At 46.2% G+C, this 25,014-nt stretch overlaps 1 protein-coding gene across 1 annotated transcript; it reads left to right on the plus strand.

Annotated features, from left to right (window-relative positions):
- Positions 1-455: 455 nt before the first annotated feature.
- SFXN4 (sideroflexin 4) lies at positions 456-23,203 on the plus strand. The gene is made up of 14 exons (XM_006111388.4): positions 456-630; positions 1,834-1,899; positions 3,444-3,518; positions 6,004-6,030; positions 6,118-6,172; positions 7,514-7,539; positions 10,350-10,403; positions 10,487-10,552; positions 10,656-10,724; positions 13,318-13,408; positions 15,455-15,570; positions 16,293-16,378; positions 20,780-20,897; positions 22,134-23,203. The coding sequence occupies exons 1-14, from the start codon at positions 592-594 to the stop codon at positions 22,209-22,211; spliced, it is 966 nt and encodes a 321-aa protein (XP_006111450.2). The 5' UTR covers positions 456-591; the 3' UTR covers positions 22,212-23,203.
- The last annotated feature ends 1,811 nt before the right edge of the window (positions 23,204-25,014 follow it).

Raw genomic sequence — 25,014 nt, forward strand, 5'->3', positions numbered from 1 at the left:
GTTTCTCAACTTTTTTTTATAAAGTACCCCTTTTTCAAAAAATAAATTGTAAGTACCCCCCAGTATCTAGTTTTCAGACACACACCATTTTTTTTTCTACAATTGCAACACGTTTGTTTAAACAACTTAATCATAACTGGGCAGGCGAGGACATGTTTGGGTGTAAAAAGTACAAACATAATAAAGCGCTGTAAAACTTACAACAAAAATTCAGTTTGCTCCAGATTTCAGTTCTGTTGAGGTACCCCCCAGCCCTCTTTCGAGTACCACTAGTTGAGAAACACGGTCCTAAAATCCTAGGGCTGGAAGAGACCCCTGGAATCCGGCCCTCTGCCCAGAGCAGGGGCGGGGATGCTGGTACAGGGCCGCTGGGGGCGTGGAGCTCAGCCCTACTTTTGAAAATCCCTCCCCGTACGTGGGAGCGCTGCTGCGCAGAGGCAGCGCCCAGAGGCCTCGCCTGGCGCAGGGGCTGGGCCTGGCTGCAGCCGCTTCTGCCCAGGCACGCCCCGCTGAGCCAGGGCCCGCTGTTCGCACCACGCCGCAGTCACGGGAAAGGGGCGCGGCGCTGCCGGGAGCGTGTAGCCCAGCCCCATGGATCTCAACTTGCGCTTCTGGAGCGTGGAGGGCAAAGTAGGGCGCGGGCCGGGGAGGGCGCGGGGTGCCCGTGGGCAGAGGGCAGCGAGGGGCACGGCCCGGCCGGGCGCAGGCTGGGGCTCCTCTCCGAGCATGCCCGCGCTGGGGCTGCGTGGGGTCAGCCATGCGCACTGCGGGAAGGAGACTGTCTCCTGCAAATGCCCTTCGCTGCGCGCCTCCAGGTGGAGCGGGGCTAGTTCGCTACCGCGTTCTCAGACTAACGTGGCTGGTTTGCTGTGGCAGTAGCCACTGAACAGGTTGGACCCCAGGGTCCCGGCCCTTTAGGTTTGGGGCAGCGGCCGCTCTGAGATGTGGGGGGAGGCTGGCTGCAGATCCTCCCCTGCCTGCGTAACTGGCCCGTTTTACAGCTGTGCTTAGGGTCCCAGCCCTCCCCAAGTGAGGGTCTGATATATGTCACTGTACCCCATAAACAGTGTCCACGTTTTTCAACCCCGGCTGTCTTCTTACCCTCGCTTTAGCTTATAGGTCTCAGTGGGGTAGCCGCGTTCATTTGTAACTTTAAAAAACTTTTTAAAAAGTGGTCCTGTAGCACCTTGGAGACTAACAAATATACATACAAAACCCACTTCAGATGAGTGGAGCAAAAGGCACAGAACCCCCAAACTTCAAAGCAGAAAAAAAGGGCAGCGGGAAGGGGGGGGGGGAGAGAGTGGAACCTGTCAATTATAGTGTTCCTGTTAAATGAGTCTAGTAGAGTGAGCTTGTAAGTTAGCTTATGAGATTCATTGGTGGGGTTTGTCTTCTTTTTTGGTTGATACAGCGCTCCTAGTCGGTGATGTCACTCATGCCACAGCCAGTATTTTTCACACAAAGTGGATAAGGCAAGGCAAGGAAAGGAACCGAACCCCTGCCAAGATAAAGTGTATTTCTCCCCAGAACCTTAGCAGGCAGACTTGCTTTGTTGCAAGTTTGATGACCTCAAAGGCCACACCAGTTGGAAATAAAAGTTTTTCTCGTAATGACTAGAAAAAGGTGGCATTGAGCTTGTGAATGTCATTCTATCAACCAGATTGTAACAAAAAAGGAGGCTGCAGTTGTTAGTGGAAATTAAAAAGAAAAAAAGGCTGAAGAACCAAACTAGACGAGATTTTTGGTTTCTTTTTGCCAGCTACAGAAAAGAGTTAATTAAGTTGAACTGCAAAATATGTGTACAGTTTTCTTACTGTGTATTTTTATTAGTCTTTTTTCCAAAGATATCTTCACTGGTTAGATATTTTAGACCCTACACACTTACTGAAGTCTAAAGTAAGTACTTTACATCTTTTTACAAAACTACAGTGACTTGAATGTGACTTGAATGTGTGGGTGATGTGAAGTTGGCAGTGTAAACACAGGGGCTGCATCTAGACTGGCATGATTTTACGGAAATACTTTTAACGGAAAAGTTTTTCTGTTAAAAGTATTTCCGCAAAAGAGCATCTAGATTGGCACGGATGCTTTTGTGCAAAAAGTGCTTTTGTGCAAAAGCATCCGTGCCCAGTATAGACGCACTTTTGCGCAAGAAAGCTCTGATGGCCATTTTAGCCATTGGGGATTTTCTTGTGCAAAAAATTAAGGTGCCTGTCTATACTGGCCCTCTTGCACAAGTATTCTTGCGCAAGAGGGCTTATCCCTGAGCGGGAACGTCAAAGTATTTGCGCAAGAAGCACTGAATTCTTACATTAGATCGTCAGTGCTTCTAAAAATACATTGTATTGAGCCTTCCTACATAGTCTGCCTTTATCTAAATATTAGCTCTTACAGTCTATTTAGACTTTCACAGCATAAGCTGTACAGGCTTTTAAGTGCATTTTTCTGTGAAATTTATCATTGAATTTGGGGGGAGGGGGGAACAATAGTCCCGCCCTATTTCAGGTACAGTACAAGAAGATGCAGTGCAAACTTCTGGGCTTCTCTGCGGTCCTTTTCCACTATGGACCTGACTAAGTTAAGTTAAAGCAACTTCTCTCAGATGCTTTTTGAGCTGTTCTGCTGCCTGAAATCTCTGAAGTGGTGCCAGTTGCAGCCTGGTCCCCAATAGGCTTGTGAAGAGGTGCTCAGAAGACCCCTTCCCCATGTCTGACCTACACAGTGTCTACGCTGGGGGAATTCTTACCTAGCTGGTTTTAAGAGCCCCTTTATGCCACATAAAAGGTTAGGGAGGAATTCCACTCTGAGGGCAGATTCTCAGTTGGTGTAAATTGGCTTAGTTCCATTGAAGTTCATGGCCTTTCATCCCTGGAAACCAGGTCCAATAAAACACTTACATACATGAATAATCCTTATTAATGAGATAAATGCCAGTGAAATCAGTGTGGCTACTTGTTTGTGTACATCGAAAGTGGGGAACCTATTCTGGGTTGGGGGGCCACTGATCCACAGAAAAATCAGTTGGGGGCTGATGGCAGAGCAGCCTCTGTCGGAGGGGAGCTTGGGCCTGTCACAGACAGAGGCTGCTGCCGCCTCACGCTGCTACCCCTTTATTAGAGGCAGTAGTGTGGGGTGGAATGGAGTGAAGTGAAGCCGTGAGCCCATTGTTTTCCGATCCCCCACCCCCAGGGACCGTCAAATAATTGTGTAACTGCTAAGATTTGGTGCGATTACACAATTTTAAAATTAAATGTTATCTAATGTTCCTAATGAGCATGACATTCTAATTTTGTTTTTACAAGCACCAGGCCAGCACAACAGGGCTGGTGCAACAAAAAGTTTTGGATGGAAGAGCAGGGATGGGGAGGAATGTACTGGAAAAGAATGATTGATCTTTATTATCTTTATTTCTGGGTTTGTTTGTTTTTGTTTTGTTTTAGAATGACATAGAAGACTCCAGATTACTCTTAGAAACCAATCCTCAAACTCTTCAAGAGCCTTTACGGAACAAACAGGTATGTGATACTTACCCTCTAGTAAACCATTGAAATATATGTTTGTATACATCCCATTTGAAGTATTTGACTTTTAGCAGCCTTGTTTAACTCTTGGGGCTTGGAAGGTTTTTCCTGAGTGATAAATGAAGAGTGTCCTTCTTGCTGGACTTCTAAAATGACTTCCTAGGTGCAGTAAATACAGTAAAATTATAGGAATGTCACTTTGCGTGTCACTCAACAGCCTAAAATGCCTGAGTTTGTGTGAATCAATGGAAACAGCTACAAGTGTTGTTTGAGCTCTTTTTATTTGGAACATTACCTGGTTCCATTATCACCAGGAATCACAACCTGTTACTACCCTGTTTTTAAGTTCTTAGCACTTTTTGGCATTTTTACATGCATGTTGATACAAGTTATGCCCGACCGCACAGCTTTTGGCCACTAGTTGCTCTAACACTAGAATCTCAGAGTTATGGAAACTAGAGTTACAAACTGATCAGCCACACACCTCCTTTGGAACTGGAAAAGCAGAAGAAGGCAGCAGCAGAGACACAAAGCAAATAGAAAGCAGTACTGCATTTAAATGTAAACTACAAAAAAAAAAGGAAAGGTTAAAAAAAATTTCAAAGGTAAAGAAACATTTCTGGTTTTGCTTCATTTAAATTAAGATGGTTAAAAGCAGAATTTTCTTCTGCATAGCAAAGAATTAAAGTGATATTAAGTCAAGGTTCACTTGCAAATTTTCGGAAGTTCAATCATAATGTTTTGTTTAGCGGTATGAACAACCTACATTCCCAAGGTGTCTATAACTCTGAGGTTCTACTGTGATTAATTTGCACAGGCTGTTTGTAGGGATGTAAGTGAGTAGTCAACTACCCAATAAGCCTAGGGTTGTCAGGTAGTCAAGTCAACTACTCGTATTATCCCACTTCCCCCTTGCTGCCTCTATATTAGAGACAGCAAGGGGAGGGGAGCAGGAGCCGGTAGGGTTTCCAGATGGTTTCAGCAAAAATACCAGACACACTTGACATTACATCACAATCTACATTACATCTTATTTAGAAAATACCGGACTTTTTTATTTTCTCATTTATATTTTTTCAATTTGTTTCCTGAACAGAGAGCTCAAATACTGGACTGTCCAGTTCAAAACCGGACACCTGGCAACCTTAGGAGCCGGTGCTGGGGGGAACTGGCTTAAAAGCCCATTTCCCCCCAACACTGTCTCCACAGTGCCGCCAGCCACCTTTCCCCCCTCCCCCTTTTGCTGCAGAGGCAGCAGACTGAGTGGGAAGTGGCAGGGGAGGCTGCTCTGGCAACAGCCTCTGTTCACAGGGGTTCCCAACTCCCCACTGGGACCCTCCCTTGGAAAGGGGCTGCTGTTGGCTGGGACGGCAGCCAGCTCAGTCCCAGCTTGGGCCAGGTCTGGGACCAAACCCCAGTGCAGCTCTGTCATTGAAGACACAGTAGGAGCTGGGGGGAAAGCTGTTCAGCTCCTACTGCCATTTAAATTGCAAAGCTGCAGTGGAGTTTGGTCCCGGCGCCGGGTTTGAGCCGGCTGACTGCCTCTATTAACTAATCGAGTAGTTGCTAGAATTTTTATCAACTACTCAATTAGTAAAATAACCACATTTTAACATCCCTAGCTGCTTGCTGGCTGCTAATATTTGTTTAAGAGCTAATACCTGTGTGTCTATTTGAGTACTTGCTTTTTTAATTCAGTCATCATAACTGTTTCATTCATGAAGTATGTAGCCTTTGATTTCCATAAGCAATACTATAAAGTACTCCGAGACCCTGCTGCTGGAGCTCCCCGCTGTTCTCGCTTCTCTTCCCTCCCCCGCCCCCACTGTGTTGCTAGGACACCTTACTGTGCTCCTGCCCCGGCTGCCAGCCCTCCCTGTTCCTGGGCTCTGTGGTCCAGGAACATCCGTGGTCCATGCTGGACCATGGATGTTGCCAGACCAGGGAATCCTGGTCAAGGGAGGTACAATCTGTACTGAACTATTGAATCACTAGGTGGAATTCTCCTTTTGGTTCCTTACTGTCCCAGCGTGGTGTTTGGTAGTGCTGTGTTGCTAGAGGAGCCGCCTTTGGGATGAGATGTAAAGTTAAGTCATGACCATTTGTAATTAATAAGACTTTCCTGGCCCTTTTTGGATGGGCTCATGTGTCTAGACTTTAAGCCATGTTAAGAGCTGGTTGCATTATGTCCTAAAATTCGTTTGCCATTTTTACTCATTCTCTGACCTGATGGTTTTCTATGTTCTAATCCTGTTAGATGACAATGCCCAACATGTCAAGACAAAGTAAATGAAATGTTATGTTCAGTAGAAATTAGGGAGAGTTTTAGGGATAATATAATTAAATGGATGTGTGTGTGACATGCTATGCATTTCAGTTATCATTAGAGAAAGATGATACAAATAAAGTTAGAAATAAGATATTAGCCAATAAACCTCTTCTTAAATGCCATTTCTAATCTTATTTTTTAATCATTTAGGTAAAACAAGCCTGGATGCTAAGTCTGGTGAGTTTATAAAAGATGTTGGAATTTGTTCATATTTTTCATTTAGACTGAGAGAGATGTCCTAACTTTCTTTTCTTTTTCTTTAAGTCCTCTGTGCAATCTGGTACTGGCGAGATAATTCCTTTTGCGTTTAGACCACCAGGTCAGTTGCTGTAATAGAACCGGTTTCCAATGACTGAAACAGATGGGGGACCCCATCTAACTATAGAAAAACGCGTTCACTGTTCCTTATGTTAGTTATATTTATCTTACCAGTTGAAAACTATTCCTGTAGTTCTTTAAAGAAAATGTATTTGTATACATCTTTCACATAGTTCATCTACTCAGAGCACTGTCTGAACTCAAACTCCCTAGGGGGAAATATACTGGCCAGTCAATATTTTTTGGCACTATGTGAACAGTACCCAAATCTCTCAGTGTATTGGGTGCACTGGACTTTTACTTAATCCATAGAGCTTTGATCTGTCACACCCTGATTTATTCCAGACTAGCTGGGGTCTGTTCTGTGGGTAGAATTTGGTTGGGGGTAATGAAATAGTAAACTAGGATTGCAGAGTCTGGATGAGACACAAATATACTTTCACAAAGGCTTTTGAGAAAGTCGACCAAAGATACATGAATAACATAGCTGGAGTCAGCTACCTTAGGTTGAATTTCTGCAGCATCCTCACTGCGGGAGGTTGATGGGAGAAACTGTCCCATTGACCTCCCTTACTCCTTGGGTGTGTCTAGACTACATGCCTCCATCGACGGAGGCATGTAGATTTATTTGTTCGAAAAAGGGAAATGAAGCGGCGATTTAAATAATCGCCACTTCATTTAAATTTAAAAGGCTGCCCCGCTCTGCTGACAAACAGCTGATCAGCAGATTTTTGATCTGTTTGTCGGCAGATCAGGGCGGTCTGGACGCGCCGCGGTCAACAAGGAAGCCTTTGTCGACTGGCGCAGGTATGCCTTGTGAAACCAGGTTTACCTGCGCCGATCGACAAAGGCTTCCTTGTTGACTGCGGCGCGTCCAGACTGCCCTGATCTGCCGACAAACAGCTGATCGGCTTTTTGTCGGCAGAGCAGGGCAGCCATTTAAATTTAAATGAAACGGCGATTATTTAAATCGCCGCTTCATTTCCCTTTTTCGAACAAATAAATCTACATGCCTCCATCGACGGAGGCATGTAGTCTAGACACACCCCTTGTGACCCAGTGGAGTACCAAAGTCGACAGGGGCACGATCAGCAGTTGATTTAATCAGTCCTTACTAGACTCTTGCTGATCTCTGCAGCTTGGATCTCCCAGTAAGTGAATACAAGCCCTTGGTGATGCTTGTGCCTCCTAGTTGGGGAATGAGAGACAAAGGTCAGGATTCAAACCACAGACCATGATGCTTTCTTTTGCACTAGTCGTACATGTTTCCTTTCCCCTCATCCCCAAGCCAACTACTTGGCTCCACAAATTGATTTACTAAAAATGTTGTTTCTTCTTTTAGCTTTCCTCCCCATAGTCACCCCACTGGTGAGTAATGATGGAAGATTGCAATGGATCAATGTGTGTATTTATAATTATATACATTTTCAGAAGTGATGAGTCATTTTAGATGTCTCCGTTTCTAGATACTAGATGTTGAGTTGGACATCCAAAAATTGAGATACCTCAAACCGCTGCTCACTTTGTTTTTCACACATGAAGGTCAATCATTCAGAAGTCATCTGTTGTAATTCATGAGGCACTTAGAACAATGCCTGACTTTATTTACTCAGAACAGCTGAATTGGATTTAGAGAGAGGCACAGAAAGCCTCACACTCTGCTGCTTGGTACATACATTTCAGGGTACTAATAAAAAAACATATGGATGGAAAATAATTATTGTAATAATACCCCAGAGTTTATGTACTTGATATAGATGTCAGAATTTGGGGAGTTTAATGAAAGAGTCCATATGTTAAGTAGGGGTGTTAGAAGCATGTAATTCAATAACGGTGTAGCCGACAAATTTTTTTGTTGGATACATGATTAACCGATAAGCAGCTCTGCATTTAAAAGAGCTTGAGAGCCTGTGCAGAAGCACGCTGGCTCAGTTCCAGCGCACACCTGGTCTGATACCTACCCCTGCTGCAGAGCCGGACACCTACCCCTGCCGCTATTGGACCTAGCACTGGGACTGAGCCAGCATGCTTGTGCACTGGCTCCCAAAATACTGTAAATGCAGAGCGCCAGGGGGGAGGGGCAGGAGAGCGTGCGTTGCCAATAACATTAATCGATAAGCATTCGCTTATCGGTTAGTTGTTTAACTGGATACACTATTACATCCCTAGTATTAAGTTATTGAGCTAAATGTCCAGATTATTGTACAATCTGTGATACAGGTTGAAACTCTCTTAACTGGGATTCTCTGGTCTGGCAACAACGGTGGTCCGACGTGGATGTTGCAGGACCAGAGCGTCCCGGTGGATGGCTAGCAGCAAGTAAGGATCCCTGCAGGGCCAGTAGGGTAGTGGGCTTCCCGCAGGGAGCTGACGTCGGGGCTGGGAGACCTGGTACACGGCTGGGAGCTGCGGTGGCATGCCCAGCTGTCCAGAGCCCCAGCACACGGTGCATACAGTTGCCTGCACCTGGGCTGCCCTGCAGATCCATGGCAGTGATGGCTGCCCAATGGGTCGGCAGGGCAGCATGGGGAGCCGACTGGGAGGCCAGCAGCTGCGCCAAGGGGGCCAGCAGCAGGTGTCCAAAAATGACCTCCCCATGTCTGGCAAAATCCCTCATCCGGAACCAGTCAGGTCCCAAGGGTGTCAGGTCAGGGAGGTCTAACCTGTATTACCAAAATGTCTGGTCAGCATAGGTATTGCATTTAAAAGCAACAGTAAAACTGAAAGAAATTTCTCTTGAATATCTACCTAGTATTCTTCAAAAAATAGGGCTAGATTAATCCTTGGCATAAACAAGTACCGCTCCTCATTGTCAAGTGCTGGGTATTAAACGAAGTGTGCATTACACATCCCCTTCTGTGGATTTCGACTCCATTCATTTAATAACTGCTGCATCTTGGCTGGCATCATGGATTGATCTAGTCATCTCCAGAACTGAAAGCATCACTCCTGACTGCTTGAGCCAAAGAGTCCGTAGCTGAGAGCTGTGACAGATTGGATCCAGGATAAATAAACTGGATCCCTCTCTGCTGTAACTGAATTTGGTCTATAAATCTAAAACTGTGGCCATCAAAAAGTAAATCCTTAACTTTAAGGATCAGGCCTGGGATCAAAACTAGGCTTTACCCTAGGGATGGGCAATAATTTTTGCCCAGGGGCCACTTCAAACATTTTTGAAGGAGCCCCAGAAGGGGCAGGGCCTAAATGGGAAGGGGGCGGGGCTACACCACCCCCAGACCATGATTGGTCTGGGGGGAGCCCTTTTGTCACCCCTTCCCATTAGGCACCCATGCCCTGGAAGAGGTTTGGCATGCACTCCTGGGCCAATTAGGGCCTGAGGGCGGGGAGTATGGGAAGCCTCCTCCTGCCCTGCGAGGAGCACATGGCACTTAGAAGTGCCACAGGCTACTCACAAGGCCAGGCAGGGTGAAGGAAGCTTCACGCAGCTCCCCCATCCCCAAGCCCTGATTGGCCTGGGGGCGGGGGAGCATGTGAAGCCTCCTTCACTCACCTCCCCCGCCCCCCTGATCCTGCGAGCAGTGCATGGTGCTTCAAAGCACCACGTGCTCCTGGCAGGGCGGGAGGAGGCTTCGCATGTTCCCCCGTCCCCAGACCCTAATTGGCCTGGGGGCAGGGAAGCAGCAGGGCTTCCGCGGACCAGATCCACTCGCTTAGTGGGCCGGATCTGGCCAGTGGAGGCCCTTTTGCCCACCCCTGCTTTACCCTCTCATGAAGACTGAGTATCTGACTCATAATTATGTTCTTCTTTGTATCTAATATTTCTGTCTGACTGCATTTGTTTCTCTTTGTACCCCCCAGCTGTGAAGGTGTTTGTTATTACTGATGTCAGAGTATATCACCCAGCTAGTCTCGTACCCACTGTTTGACTGATTGTATTTCTCTTTTCTAGTAAATGGGAAAGTAAATATGCACAGCGAAATGGAAGGGATATAGGGCTTGTTAGGTCTCTAAGAGCGAAAGGGGGAGCGTTCCCAGCAAGAAGTAACTGGTGTGTTTGCATATCAGCTCTCCTAATGACTCAGCTCGCTTGCTAGAGGCCTTTGGTGCCATTGTAAATAATAATAATAAATTGGTCTCCTTCACACTTAAATTAGCCACTACTATCCATAGGTCCCTGGATTCATTGAAACTAACTTTCCCTTGTTTTTTCCTCTTAGCTTTTTACTAGTTTACTGCCACACAGAGAAGCAAAGCACATGTTTATTTGGCAGGTAATAACCATTTTCATTCTGCAATTATAAGTGTTACACATGATCCAAAAATACACTGTTGTTTACATTTTCCTTTTCTGCAGTTCCTGTTTTACGCATACACTGCTGGATTCACCATAGCAAATGGAAATGCTACAGCTAAAGCTGAAGTATGTAGGGTTTTAAAATTTATTATTTTTAGTTGCCTGATTGCTGCTTTGAACATGAGCTGATGACACTGAACTTATATAGTGTATGTGTTCTGATTTTTAGGACATTCCATTGCCACAAAAGCAACTCCTTTTGTGCACAGGAACCGTTTTTTATGCAGCGAGTGTGGGAGTACGTATTTGCATGATCTCAATAATTACTTTCTGATACTTTTGCTTGGGGGACTAGTAATGGGATTGTCACAAGGCCTAGTACCCTCCAAGTCAGTTCTTCTAGAGCTCCAAGTTATCTTGCTAGTTTCATCCCAGTACCTCTGTTGCAAACCTCTACCTTTGCTACTGACTCATTTTCCGCTGAGGTTAGAATTTAGTAGCTTTTTCTTGCTAGTATTAAATTCTTTTTTTATCATTCTCTGTTTTTTAGTCTAGAAAATAGAGAAGAAACCACAGAAGGAATTTTGCTTCTGCTAAAACATAAACTAATTTAGCAGGTCACCATGAAATATTACCACTTAGGTTCTAGATCCAAGTTCTTAGTTCACATCTGCCTCTATAACTGACTCAGTTTAAATGCCCCAAGCTTGGTAGAAGTTTGGATTTGAAGCTATGAACTTTGGGAATGTTCAGTTTTGGGGGTTTGGCCTTAATCTGTTATTGGATTCAACATTTTAGATGTATGAGGATTTCAGACTAGTTCAGTCCTCACTAAATTCAAGCACACAAGAAATACAGGCAGTCCCCGGGTTACGTACAAGATAGGGACTGTAGGTTTGTTCTTAAGTTGAATCTGTATGTAAGTTGGAACTGGCGTCAGCCGCTGCTGAAACTGATCTGTTTCAACCGCGGCTGAATCTGGACGCCAGTTCTGACTTACATACAGATTCAACTTAAGAAACCCAGGCGTCCCCAAGTCAGCTGCTGCTGAAACTGATCAGCGGCTGATTCCAGAAAGCCTGGGGCAGAGCAACTCTGCCTCGGGCTTCCTGTAGTCAGCCGCTGGTCAGTTTCAGCAGCGGCTGACTTGGGGACGCCTGGGGCAGAGCAGCTGGGGTGCTGCTGGGTTGGTCCAGTAGCGCGGTTCCTCAGCGCTACTGGAGCAACCCAGCAGCATCCAAGCTGCTCTGCCCCAGGCATCCTGATTTAGCCGCTGCTGAAACTGACCAGCAGCGGCTGAATCAGGACGCTTGGGGCAGAGCAGCTGGGGTGCTGCCGGGTTGGTCCGGAGCGGCGCTGCGGGACCAACCCGGCAGCCCCCAGCTGCTCTACCCCAGGGGTAGGCAAGAAAAGCCTGGTCTGCTGGGGGGGGGGGGGCACTAGCTGCACACACCCCCAGCAGACTAGGGAGACGGGGGTGGCGGGACCGCCCAAGTCCTCCACGGCTTTGCTCCGTCTCCCTGGTCTGCTGACCTGGGAGACGCGGAGCAAAGCCGCAGAGCATGCGGGCAGAGGGACAGTCCAGGCGCGCTGCGGCTGTCCCACTGCTGGCGTGCTCCGAGGCTTTGCTTCCCATCTCCCTGGTCTGCTAGTCAGACCAGGGAGATGGGGAGCAAAGCCTTGGAGCATGCCCGCAGCGGGACAGCCCGGGCGCGCTTGAGCTGCCCCCCTGCGGGCGTGCTCCGCGGCTTTGCTCCCCGTCTCTCTGGTCTGCTGGTCGGGAGACGGGGAGCAAAGCCGCGGAGCACGCCCGCAGGGGGACAGCTCAAGCGCGCCCGGGCTGTCCCGCTGTGGGCGTGCTTCAAGGCTTTGCTCCCTGCAGACCAGGGAGACGGGGAGCAGGTTTTCTCGCCCCGGAGGACGGGGGCGGCGGACTGTGGCGCATCTGGGCGTCCCGCCGCTCCCGTCCTCCGGGGCGAGAAAAGCCCCGTTCGTAACTGCGGATCTGACATAAGTCGGATCCGCGTAACTCGGGGACTGCCTGTATAACTTCATTGATTGTACAGGCTGAACCTCTCTAATTTGGTACGCTCTGGTCTGGCAACATCTGTGGTCCGGCATGATATTAGTTAGCCGGATGTCCACTTATCATGGATGTGACTAAGTTTCCTGCAGTCCCTCAAAGTTTGTTTACAACCACCAGTCCTGGTTCTCAGTGTTCTATGCTATTATTTAGCTCTAATTTACCCCTAAATGTCTTCTAAGAGCTCAGTAAACAGTGGAAGTGTTGGTAATGCTTCTAGAGACTATTGACCTTCCATAATCTGACATATTCTCTGGTCGGTCAAGTCCCAAAAGTGTCGGACTACAGCAGTTCAACCTGTGTTACACTGTAATGGGCAAAACTACATGTTTGTGGCATGACTTTTATTGCTAAATAAACTTAGATGGTTTTTATTTCATTTTCCACAGCTAGTTACCATAAAGACCACATGTTTCATAAATATCTAAATAAACTGAACAAATGTTTTTATTCCCACTCAGAACTTTTTTTAATTTCACAGTTGACATTTTTGTAGTACATGTGCTGATACTGAGTAGTACAGAATACTGTCCACAATGCAGTTATTATTAAATACTATTTTATCTGATAAAGCTTTCATTTTCCCATTTTTTTTCTATAAAACATGTAATCACACACAAAAAAACCCAGCTATTAGAGAAAATTTGATTGCCTTAACACCAGATTTTTTTTTTTATCGGGCTAATTTTATCAGTAGCATTTAAAATACGAAGCCACAAAGTTTTCCTTTTCCAATCTGTGACCTAACTTTCATGATTGGTTTAATTATTAACAGCATATTTTATTGTGTTTCTTCTAAATTTCCTAGACATTCCCTACCTTTGCCATGAAACGATATGGACTGAATAGTCCTACTGTGAAAACGTTCTACAGAAGAATTTTGCCCATTCCACTGGTTGGTGAGTAAAAATAAATTACAAATAAATCGCTGTGGATTTGGTCTTGTATCTGTTACGGACCATGTTCTGCCATCAATCTTTCTTTAGAATGTTTATATTTTTTACATAGAACCAAACCAGGATATAAACTGTCATAAAATCCTGGAGTATTCGCATGATTTCCTATGCATGGATGTGCCACAGCTTTTTCTCCAATGTGTGACCCGTTTGTCAGTAAAGACGTTATCCTTGCAGTTACTGTTGTGGAAAGAGTGTTTCTAGTCAACTTTGTGAAGCTGTCAGCCTAAATTTATCAGTGGTACGACTCCATTAAGATGAGTGAAATTTCACTAGGGGTGAACTTGGCCTGTAATTTAATGGCTGAAGTTGCGCTCTTTACTGGCATGTTGTTTCCTATTGCCATTAAAAGGAAGTTGTAGCCCTTTTTTGTCTGTTACATGGAATGTAGTAGGGTTGTGGCTTCCCAAATGTGTTCTTCGGATCTGCTTAGAAGCCCGCTTTCGTTGGAAGAGAAAGGAAAATACTGAGAGTCTAAACCTACTTCAAGTTCTGGCACTGACTCCCTTCCCTTGGACTAGTCACTTAGAACTATGTGCCCCCATCTGGAAACTTCCTTAGTGATAGGAATGTTGAGGGTAATTGGCGACTATTGATCTTCGAAAAGGGCGAGGTATTGTGCTGCCAGCGTTACTGAACAGCCTGGCAAAAACTGAATGAAAAGATAAACCTAATATTTCAAAAAAGGCTAGATCGACTGGATTTCCCTGATACATCTGGACCATGCTGCTGTTCACAGCTCTTCAGTCACCTACAGAGTTTAGAACAGCAGTCTAAAACTTGTGACCCACAGGCCAGTTGGACAGCCTGAGGGGGAAAAGAGAAGGAGCCCCGGGGGAAACAGAATGCACTGGGTAGGTGCACTCACTCCACTTCCTCTGCAGCTTCTGCCACCGCAGGTAGCAGAGGGGACACAGTTGCTGCTCCCCCTGGTGATCCCAAAAGCTGCGTGCTCTGGGGATGGGGCGCAATGGGAAGGAGAGGGCGTGGTGATGGCAGGAAGGGGCGGTGCTTGGGGGCCAGTAATGGACAGGTCCCCTCCCAGCCTACAAGGAGTCCTGCACTGGATTGCACAATCGCTGCAGCTGGGACTGGCCCACAGGCATGCATTTGAGAGCCCTGGCTTACAGCTTATTCTTGTTAAGAGTTTTGTTATGACAGCTGAGGCAGGAAACCCACTGGTCTCTCCACTCTTCCTAGTCTGTATCCCCTTGTGTTGTTAGCCTAGGGTTGCAAAACTTTTGTCAGTGACTGACATGACACTGGACGTTTTAAGACCATGGACAATGCTAGTTGAGAAGAAAGTGAAATATTCTTGGGCTGTGTCCCAGGTGAGTGGGAGTGCTCTGAATTAAAGCACTGAAGCACATTATTTGAGGCTTGCAACTGTGGAGTGAAGTACCTGATTGGGTTCTTTTGATCCTGTTGCTGAGCAGTGGGCAGCTTAGTGCAGCAGGCTGGTACTTGGGTTACCTAGATTCAATTACTCTCTCTTGTCATTCGTTTGCTGGATGACCTCGGGCAAGTCATTCCCCCTCCCTGCGTCTCAGTCACCCATCTGTAAAATGGGGATAATGATCGCCTTTTGTAAAGCACTTTGAGATCTATTGATAAAAAGCACTAAACAGCTAGCCATTATTTCTCTATATGAGCATTACTGAAGTACTAACATTAAACCCTGCAAACTTTGCCCACTGGCAGATCCTTGAACTTACACAAAGCCGTACAGGGATTTGTCAGCATAGGGCAGTGTGCAGGATTGCTCACATTCTTGTATCAAGATGCTCAAGATTTGGTGCAAAACCTAAGATGGATTTTCAGGGGTTGGTCTCTTCTTTGGTTAATCCAAAGTACAACTCACAGGATTCATCCCTGGAATTTTTAAAAGTGCATTAATTATAAATGTCCTAATATTGAGTTGGTAAAATCTAATCAAAGCAAAACAACTTTGGAAAAACTAACCAAGCCAAAACCTTTTTACTTTTGCAGCTGGCCTGAGTGCACTTAATGTGATGATTCCCCGAGGAGTTGAGTTTGAGGATGGAATCGAAGTGATGGACAAGAATGGCAATGTCATCGGAGTGTCACAAAAAGCTGGGATGAAGGTAGGCAAACCAGAGATGTTTATACTGGCTTGTTTTCCCTCCCAGTGAAAAGCTTGTCTTAATATTGAGAATAAAGTGAATTAACTGTATTGGAGCCAGAAACATCCCTGTTCTAATCCAAGCTTAGCCACAGATCTGTTATGTATACTTAGACAAATTCCTTCAAACCAGCTCTGGACAGATTTACAGGGGATAGAGACCCCCGTCAATCCCAGTGTACCCAATGCTATGGCCAGCCACAGTGGCAGAAGCACAGGCATTCCTTCTGTCCTCCTAACCTTCGTTGTGCAGACGGCCACAAAAGGGGGGAGAAGGCTGCATGTGGGGTGGAGATGCAGGGGGAGATGGGTCACTTGGAGTCCATGGAGCAGGTAAAACTCAGTATCTTTTAAAAGTCAGGCTACTTATGCAAGGCTGAACTAATTGTAAAATAATTGCTATGTCAAGTGAGTCATATAATGTATCAATGGGAACCTCCTCTTTTTGAGATAACATACATCCTACAAGTGGCATACTCAATAGTTTAGTTTCCCTTTTAGAAATAAATCCTGCCAAACATTTTGAGCCTGCATGTAACTGTTGCATGAAATCTTAGTGTGGTATAGCTCCTAGGAAAATGGGAATATAGCCCATGACTAGCTCTGGTAATACAAATAAGTTACCAAGACTAAAAGCAAAGCTGCATGTGCAGGTAGCTCTAACTTGAATCACATTTTTCTTAGGCAGTACGAGAAACAGCTTTATCAAGAGCAGCCTTGTTTGGGACAGCAATACTTATTCCGGATTCTCTTTTATACTTCATAAAACGGTAAGAGGCGCTACTCCTGAGGTGTGTAGCTGTCAAGTTCTTGGGTGTAGTTCAGACCAGCGAAGGGTTCTGTTACTACCTGCTCTGCAAGCTTGGGTGCCTCTCAGTGCTTTGCTGTTTCAGCTCCACACATGGACCACTCACAACCAACTTATAAATCACACCTTGAGTCTTTTTGTAGTTGTAAGGCTGATTTACTAATTCTAACCCCCCGGGGTCTGTCAGCAACATGCTACTCACAGTCTGGCTTCCACCAGCATTGGTTACTGTTTGCAGCATGACCCCAACAAGCTCCCAGTCCCAAATTTTCCCCAAAACAGGTGTTCTGCATAGGGATGTAAGTGACTAGCCAACTATCCGACAAAAGCTTTTCAGACAGTCAGCACACTAGTCAACTTGTTGTCCCCCTCCCCTTGCCGCTTCTTTCAGAGGTGGAGGTGTTGGGGGGGGAGGAGGGAGAGATGGCTTAAAAGCCAGTTTCCTCCATCTCCATGGGAGGAGGCAGTGGCACAGCAGTGGCGTTCCACCTTCGAAATGTACAAGGGTCCCTGCTGGGGCTCTTGTACATTTCGAAGCAGAAGTGCCACAGGGAGACTAGGACCAGCAGGGGACTCAGAGTCAGAGTCCCCATTGGCCTCAGGCTCCATGAGACGTTTCAGTACAGGCAGTCCCCGGGTTACGTACAAGATAGGGACTGTAGGTTTGTACTTAAGTTGAATTTGTACTTAAGTCAGAACTGGCGTCCAGATTCAGCCGCTGCTGAAACTGACCAGTGGCTGACTACAGGAAGCCCGAGGCAGAGTTTCTCTGCCCCGGGCTTCCTGGAATCAGCCGCTGATCAGTTTCAACAGCAGCTGAATCTGGACGCCTGGGACAGAGCAGCTGGGGCGCTGCCGGGTTGGTCCCCGCTGTGCCGCACCTCGGCGCTGTGGGGACCGACCCGGCAGCACCCCAGCTGCTCTACCCCAGGTGTCCCCAAGTCAGCTGCTGCTGAAACTGATCAGCGGCTGATTCCAGCAACTCTGCCTTGGGCTTCCTGTAGTCAGCCGCTGGTCAGTTTCAGCAGTGGCTGACTTGGGGATGCCTGGGGCAGAGCAGCTGGGGTGCTGCTGGGTTGGTCCAGTAGTGCCGCTCCTAGGCGCTACAGGACCAACCCAGCAGCACCCCAGCTGCTCTGCCCCAGGCGTCCTGATTCAGCCGCTGCTGAAACTGTCCAGCAGCGGCTGAATCAGGACGCCTGGGGCAGAGCAGCTGGGGTGCTGCCGGGTTGGTCCAGTAGCGCCGAGGAGCGGCGCTGCGGGACCAACCGGCAGCGCCCCAGCTGCTCTACCACAGGCGTCCGCGAGAAAAGCCTGGTCTGCTGGGGGGCGAGGGGGCGCACTAGCTGTGCCCCCCACCCCTCCCCCCAGCAGACCATGGAGATGCAGGCGGCGGGACCGAGACGCGTCTGGGCAGTCCTGCCGCCCGGGTCCTCCACGGTTTTGCTCCACGTCTCCCTGGTCTGCTGGGGGGGGGGGGGGGGACAGCAGACCAGGGAGACGCGGAGCAAAGCTGTGGAGGACGCGGGCGGCAGGACCGCCCAGACGCGCTGGGGTCCCACCCGCGTCCTCCGTGGCTTTGCTCCGCGTCTTCCTGGTCTTCTGGGCCCCCCCCCTCCCCCCAGCAGACCAGGGAGACGCGGAGCAGCTTTTCTCGCCCTGGAGGACGCAGGCGGCGGGACCGCGGCGCGTCTGGGCGGTCCCGCCGCCCGCATCCTCCGGGGCGAGAAAAGCCCCGTTCGTAAGTACGGATCTGACATAAGTCGGATCCGCGTAACTCGGGGACTGCCTGTATTTGAAATGCACAGGAGCCCCTGCTGGGGCACGACTGTTTGATTAGCTGATTAATCCAATTTTAACATCCCGAGTTCTGCACTGTCCAGCCCTCTCCTTTTCAGTTCAGTTATTAATGGGTTGTGGCCAGTGTAAAGGGTCAATATTAAACAGTTTGTTGCATAGCTGGAGTCCCAAGCAGTTCAGTTTAAACACAACACTGGATTGGTTTAGATTAATCAATCAATGTTATTAACAAAAGAAGATAGGATTTTAAGTGAATTCAGATGTCCAGGGTAAAAGTCAGAAGTAGCTACAAGAGAAATTAAAGATAAAACACTTCCTAATGCCTAAAATTTGACCAACTGGAGTTGGCTCAAGGTAAAATTTTTACTAGTCACCACATATTCCCAGCAATTTGGCTGACCAAATTCTCAGGACAGAATCTGTTCTGCCCCTCTGTCGTTGTCTTCCCTCCAGCCCCCTAAAGTCCTAGGGCTGGTTCCTTTGTCATCTTAGGTGAAGAGAAGACAGATCAGCTGGGGTTTTCAGCCCCTTTCTTTTATAGACCAGTTAACTTTTGAAGTGGGTTCTTCCAAGGGTTGCCACACAAAGCAAAGTTTATTCAAACAGTAAAGAAGGTGACCTGGTCTGATGATGAAGGAGGCTCCATGCTCTTTCTTTTCAACTGTGTTTACTAATTTGGTCTGTCTGCTGCCATCTCCTCTCCCTGCTTTCTCAAGGACCCTGTTTACTATTTACATATAAATTGAGGTAAAGACACATTTACACATTCCTTCATTTAAGATGCTTCTGTCTAGGAAGGGCTGTTGTGTTTTTGACCATATCCTAAAAACATTATACATTATTATATCATGTTACTATGAAGATTTCAGCATGTACATAGCAAGTTGTTAGTTTTTAATGATTCCTCAGAAGCATAAATACCAAGCTGCTTTCTATTCCACTGGGAAGGGCATTAGAATCCTTAACTATTCTTTGCTTGCTTGCTTTTTCTTTTTCGAGTTTTACTTGTATTGCTACAGTGTATGCTTGTGTATAGACAATGCCAAGGAAGCAATTTCATTGAACTGAGAACTTACACCCATGGTCCCAACCCGGTGCCCGCGGGTGCCATGGCGCCCGCCGGCCCCTTTGCGTACGCCGGAGGAGCAACCTGGGCTGGCCTCACCTCCAGGCGTGCAGCAGGTGCCAGCCCCAGGCGCAAGGCCGGCCCCGGCTGCGCCGCGCGTGCCCTTGCCGGCCCTGGCCCTGGCCCCGGCCTTGGCCCCGCCCCCGGGTGTGCCGCGCGTGCCCTTGCCGGCCCTGGCCCTGGCGCTGGCCCCGGCCCCGGGGTCGCCACACATGCCCTTGCCGGCCCTGCCGCTGGCCCTGTGGGCGCTGCGCGTGCCTACACTGGCCCCAGCCACGCGGAACCTGGGCAGTCCCTGCCCGGGATCGCTGCACATGCCGCTGCCGGCCTCGGGCGTGTGGTGCATGCTTGGCCCCGCCCACAGTCACGTGGCCTGTGAGTGGCCCCGCCCCCATACGCGCAAAAGTGAGCGGCCCCGCCCCCAGGCGCCCGGCAGCCCCAAAAGGTTGGGGACCACTGACTTACACAATAAAAATCCTTTGCTGGGGTTCCTATGTGCTAATCTGCTTATCAGTGTTTTTGATGCAGCCTGTGTTGGGAAAGCCGCTAGCAGGCCCTCGCCACTTTGTTTACCTAAAAGGTCCATAGCCACGGAGCCTCGTGGCTCCTATTGTCTCCAGTTTGCCGTTTTCAGACAAAGGGAGCCGGGGGAAGTGGCTGTTTAGTAATTGTGTACAGTGTGACAGGATCATGCTTCCAAGTACTGGCTAAATAGAACAGAAATAGATAAAATGATCAAAGAAAAACAAATCTGAATTAAAGGACTGAGACGTTTTAAATCCATAATAGTACTTTCTGGTTTTGCTGCTTATGTCACACTTAGGGACGTTAAAGAGCGGTTAATTAGGTAACCATGTATCTGTTGAAAATCTTGGCAGCATGTAACGGTGTAACTGCTTGCTTTGCAGTATAAAGCTTATCAGTATAAGCTGCAGTATAAAGCTGTATCAGAGCCCACAGCCCGGGGCGGAAGCTGGCTCCCTGGTAGCTGGGCCAGGAGTATAAAGCTTATATCACAGAGCCCACAGAGCAGCAGGCTCCATAGAAGTGGGGCCAGGAGCTGGCCTGTAACCATCATTGTTACCAACGAGCTCATATTTATTAGTTAACAGTTTAAATGGTTTATAATGTTACATCCCTAGTCCCACTATTGTCCATTGCTGGACATTAATGCACGATCACAGCCAAAATAGTGCTAACGACAACTATATGCACATGGTAGGGAGCAAGGGAAGAGCAAGAACCTAAGTTACATAATAAAGAAAACACCCAGCAAGGAATGTAAAATTATTTTACTTACTACTGCGCGATAGCTTTAATTTTTCCCCTGTAAAAATAGTATTTAATGTCATTTGTTTCACTAGCTGTTCTGGTTTAACAGTTAAGCATGTCAGGTTTGCTTTGAACAATAATTCATCTTCCTAACTCTTTTGACAGCACACACTACTTAGTCAGAAATCCGCAAGCGTTGCCTGGAATGAGAATGATTCTGACTTTTTTAGTATTGGGCATGATGCTACCGGTTTCATTTAGCATATTCCCACAGTTGGGAAAGGTAAGTCGATTTATCCAAACTCTGGTCTTCTTGTTTTCTAGATAACCTTCTAGGACTGATTGCTAGATGGAACATCGACCATATGTCTCATCTCAAAACCTTAAGATGAGGTGGTGATAATCAGCAGGATTAAAATGACTACAGTACTCAAAATGAATCCGTGGTTTTAAATTGTGATGTTGCTTGCTAGATTCAGTGAGGCCCAGATTCAGTGTACAATTAATGTGTGGTGAGAGTAGTTATTTTATGTACATCATTCAAATTTGTCTTTTCAATACTACACAATAGGCTGAAGCAAGCAATGTAGCTCTATCCCTAGAGTTCTTTGTGATCAACAAAACTTCCCTCCTAGGGTTGTTTACTTTTTAATTTCAGTCCTGAAATTAGCAAGGGTCCTCTGGAATGCTTGTACTTATCATGACAGTTCTTTTTTCCTCAGACTGAAAGCCAGTATATCAAACAAGAAAACCAGAGGATAGATTATATTCTCTTCTGTATAACTCTCAGTTTCCCATTCCACACAAAGGGAGATGTTTAAATCAGTCCTTTACTTTCCTCCCATCAATGCCTTGCTAGACACCTAACTAGTCCCAGCAACCTTGGAAACTAGACTTCCATAAGTCTGTGAATGGGAGTTCCAATTAAGTACCCTGGAACTCCAGTCTTACGCCCTGAACAGAAAGAGGAGTCTGGGATTCCTTCCAAGATCATGTTCTGTCCCTCAGTACCCATGTTCAAAGAACTCATCCAGAAAACCATCCCATGGGATAGCACAGATCCGGGAGTAGTCCCTTGCTAATGTTAAAGGCCTAGTGTATCCTGTTATATCTTTTACAGTAGCAAAGGTAGAGTTAGATTGATGGAATTTCTGAAGCCATATGATGGAAAATATAAGTGGCTTGTTCTTTTTTTTCCACTTTATGATTTATTCACCATGTAGTGGAAGTTACTAGTTATAGTATAAAAGCCACCCAAATTATATCAAATGACAACTGCCTCATACTCAGAGTTAGAAATTACGCTGTAAGATAGATAAAGCATTTCTTTACATTTGCGGGAAGATAATTTAAAAAAACCCACAACAACCCAGCAGCCAAAACCCACACCTGTCAGTCTTGTTTTTAATTCAGTTTTATTACATGTTTTAAGTTATGTAAAGTTTGGTGTAGATATAGTTTTGACTTGGCATCTGTTATGTCACTGGTGTCCTAAATCTAATCCTCTTGTTTGTTTCAGATAAATCGAGATGATCTTGAAACAGAGATTTTGTCATCTACAGAAGAAACTGAGCTTTTTTACAACAGGGGGTTTTAGGGAATGGCTTTAACTTACTATAAGTGTGCTTTTGTTCACACTGAATTTCTAGGTCCATACAAAACTTCAAACCGAAAGTAATGTGTATAGTGCATTTTGAATAATGAAGTCATAGGTGATGTGAGGGTAGGACTTTGAACTGGGCTTGGAACAGTATGTTTTTAAATGGGCAGACTAATCTAAGCCAACTGCAGGATTCCCCCATACAATCCAGTGTGTGAACGCAACTTAATAATGTCTATACTTTAGATGTGATTAACTCCAGAAAGAGAAAAATATTGTATTACTATACCCATCAGAAACATCCATGATTCTGTACTTCCTCCCATAGCAATGTGGTAGATTCCCTACTTATTAAAACCTATAACTGCACATTAATTATAAGAAAAAGCTTTATTTTCCCATTGTTCATTCTTTTGAGATGCTACACAGGGAAGATGACTGGTAAAAGGATAAAATTCAGCTAAGGAAGGGAGGTGTTCTCCTTTCATACAAAGCTTTTAATGCTTCTTCACACTTAGTGACTCAAGTAGCAAAGTTGTATTAATATTTCCATCTGGGGAGCTGACTTTGAGCCCAGGATGTAGAATAACAGCAAGATTATGTCTCTCCCATTCCCTTTCTAAAAATAGAAGTCAATAGACTTGATCAAGGGATAAAAAAATTAGTGACTTGTGGAAGTGAGGTTGGATTTACTGGTTAATGAAATGACTTTAAAACAGCGCAACCCTGATGGTAACACAACTTTGCTTCGACGTAATTGGGAAGATGTTCAGAGAGAGAGTGTCCAGAAACAAACTACAGAATGAACCTCATGAACTTCTCTTCACTCTTCAGATGAAAGTTTTGAGGCCTGATTCAAAGGCCCCTCAAATCAAAGGAAGTCTTTTTCCTTGACTTCAGTGGGCTTTGTGTCAAACCTGAAGAAGACAGCAACCGTGGCTTTCTGATCTTATGTTAAGAAGGGTTAGAAATAAATTCTTCTTTCTACAGACTGGCTGTATTTATCTAAATTAGCTTGCCTGTGAAAACTTCTGCAGAGAAGAGAATTAAGGCCTATTTCTTGCATTATTATTGCTTCAAACAACGTAGGCAGGTGTATCTACACTAAGGAGAAAAGGGTGCCAGAGCAAGTAGCTCCTCCAATATGCAGGAGTTTCTATAAGGAGACGGGGAAGTATGCTGAACACGTGTGGGGGAGGTATGGGTTAATCCCTAACCTTGTTTGTTATTTCTTATTCGCTGTTCCTCCACGTAACCGAGAATGATGAGGAAAAACATACTGATCTTTCATGGTGTGTAAGGCAAGTAGTTACAGCACACCACCAAATAAGAGTATCCAGCTGCGAGGTAGTTATGGAGCTGTATGGGAAATGGAACACAGCAGAATCATGGTTAGCAAGGGGCCCTCTAACTCCATTACTGAAGCAGCTGTACAAGGTGTGAGGCTACCCAGGCTTCAGGTGATAATGCCTACAGCTTATCAATTATTTAATAATGGATTTGACAGATCTAGTCTGAAGAAAATACCTCTCTCACATAAGCACCTTCGGCCCTGTCTGTGCCACTGCACCTGAAAGAGGCGTACGGCAAATCCCTGCCATTTTAAATGGGAAGGTTCTCATTTTCGCTTCCTGTGTAACCATCATGAAGTCCTTACAATTCCTCCTTAAAGGAAAGCAGAGGCCCAGAACAGAGGAAGGCACAAAAGCAGCTGGTAGGAAAACAGATATTTTTTCAGAATTTGTGGCATGTTAGCAAAACTGTAAACTAGGAAGGTAAAGGAATGTCTGTTTAATCTCATTACAATATCCCGACCACCACTTAATATTGCTGCATTTTCCATAATCAATTCTATATTTCCTCTTGCCTGTTTATATTTAGTTACATTAGGGCTTTTGCTGCTCCTACAGATGTATTCTGGCTGTGGTAATACACAGTTTTCCAAAGAAATATACTGTAAAAACTCAGCTAGTAATAGGGAGAAAAATAAAGCTCTTCTGTCACAGCAGTGGCTGCAAAAAAAGTACTGCATGGATTCAGGTGATGGTTCACTGATGTGACTGTTTATAAAAGGGTTGTTTCATCATTATTCCTTTACTAGCAATATACTGAAGGTAAACACAGAAGGGCCTTAGATGTGTTCTTGAGGAACCTATGTAACACCTGTTGTTGTTAACAGAGTATACCCTTTTTTTTTTACAGTAAAGGCTAGTGTGGACAATTTAGAAAGCAAAGCAGAAGTGCTATAATGGACAAGATTGAAACAAACCCAGATTCATAAATTCCAAGGCTGGATGGGACCACTTTGATCATCCAGACCAGTGGTTCTCAACGTGGGCCATATGGCTCCCCAGGAGGGCCACGTGGAAAAAAACAGAACATTAGGGGGCCACAGTAAGTTTTTGAGGGGGGCACCCAAACTTAACTGCCAAACGTATGATGGATGAGGCTCAGAAGGGGGCCATGAGCAAAAAAAGGTTGAGAAACACTAGTCTAGACCAGTGGTGGGAAGTCCATGGGCTACATGTGGACCATTGGGGTAATCTGATTGTAGGCTGTGAGACATTTTGCTGATGTTGACTGTCTGCAGGCACCACCCCCTGCAACTCCCAGTGACTGTGGTTCTCTGTTCCTGGCCCATGGGAGGTGGGGGAAGCAGGGGGCAGCACGTCCAAGCAGTCCCTTCATGTGTAAGCACTGCCAACACAGAGCCCATTGGCTGGGAAGAGACAGACTTGCTTTTGTGTGTGTGTTTGGGGGTGGGGAGTAGAACTGGAGATTGGTAGAAGGATGGTAAATT

Source organism: Pelodiscus sinensis, chromosome 8 (assembly GCF_049634645.1).
Source record: "Pelodiscus sinensis isolate JC-2024 chromosome 8, ASM4963464v1, whole genome shotgun sequence".
NCBI lineage: Eukaryota > Metazoa > Chordata > Testudines > Trionychidae > Pelodiscus > Pelodiscus sinensis.

What these genes read in the sequence shown, in the direction of transcription:
- SFXN4 (XM_006111388.4), top strand. Translation starts at nt 592, where the DNA reads ATGGATCTCAACTTGCGCTTCTGGAGCGTGGAGGGCAAA. An exon ending in AAGCCTGGATGCTAAGTCTG is followed by an intron (nt 6,031 to 6,117) that starts GTGAGTTTATAA and finishes TTTTTCTTTAAG; the next exon opens with TCCTCTGTGCAATCTGGTAC. An exon ending in AGCACATGTTTATTTGGCAG is followed by an intron (nt 10,404 to 10,486) that starts GTAATAACCATT and finishes CCTTTTCTGCAG; the next exon opens with TTCCTGTTTTACGCATACAC.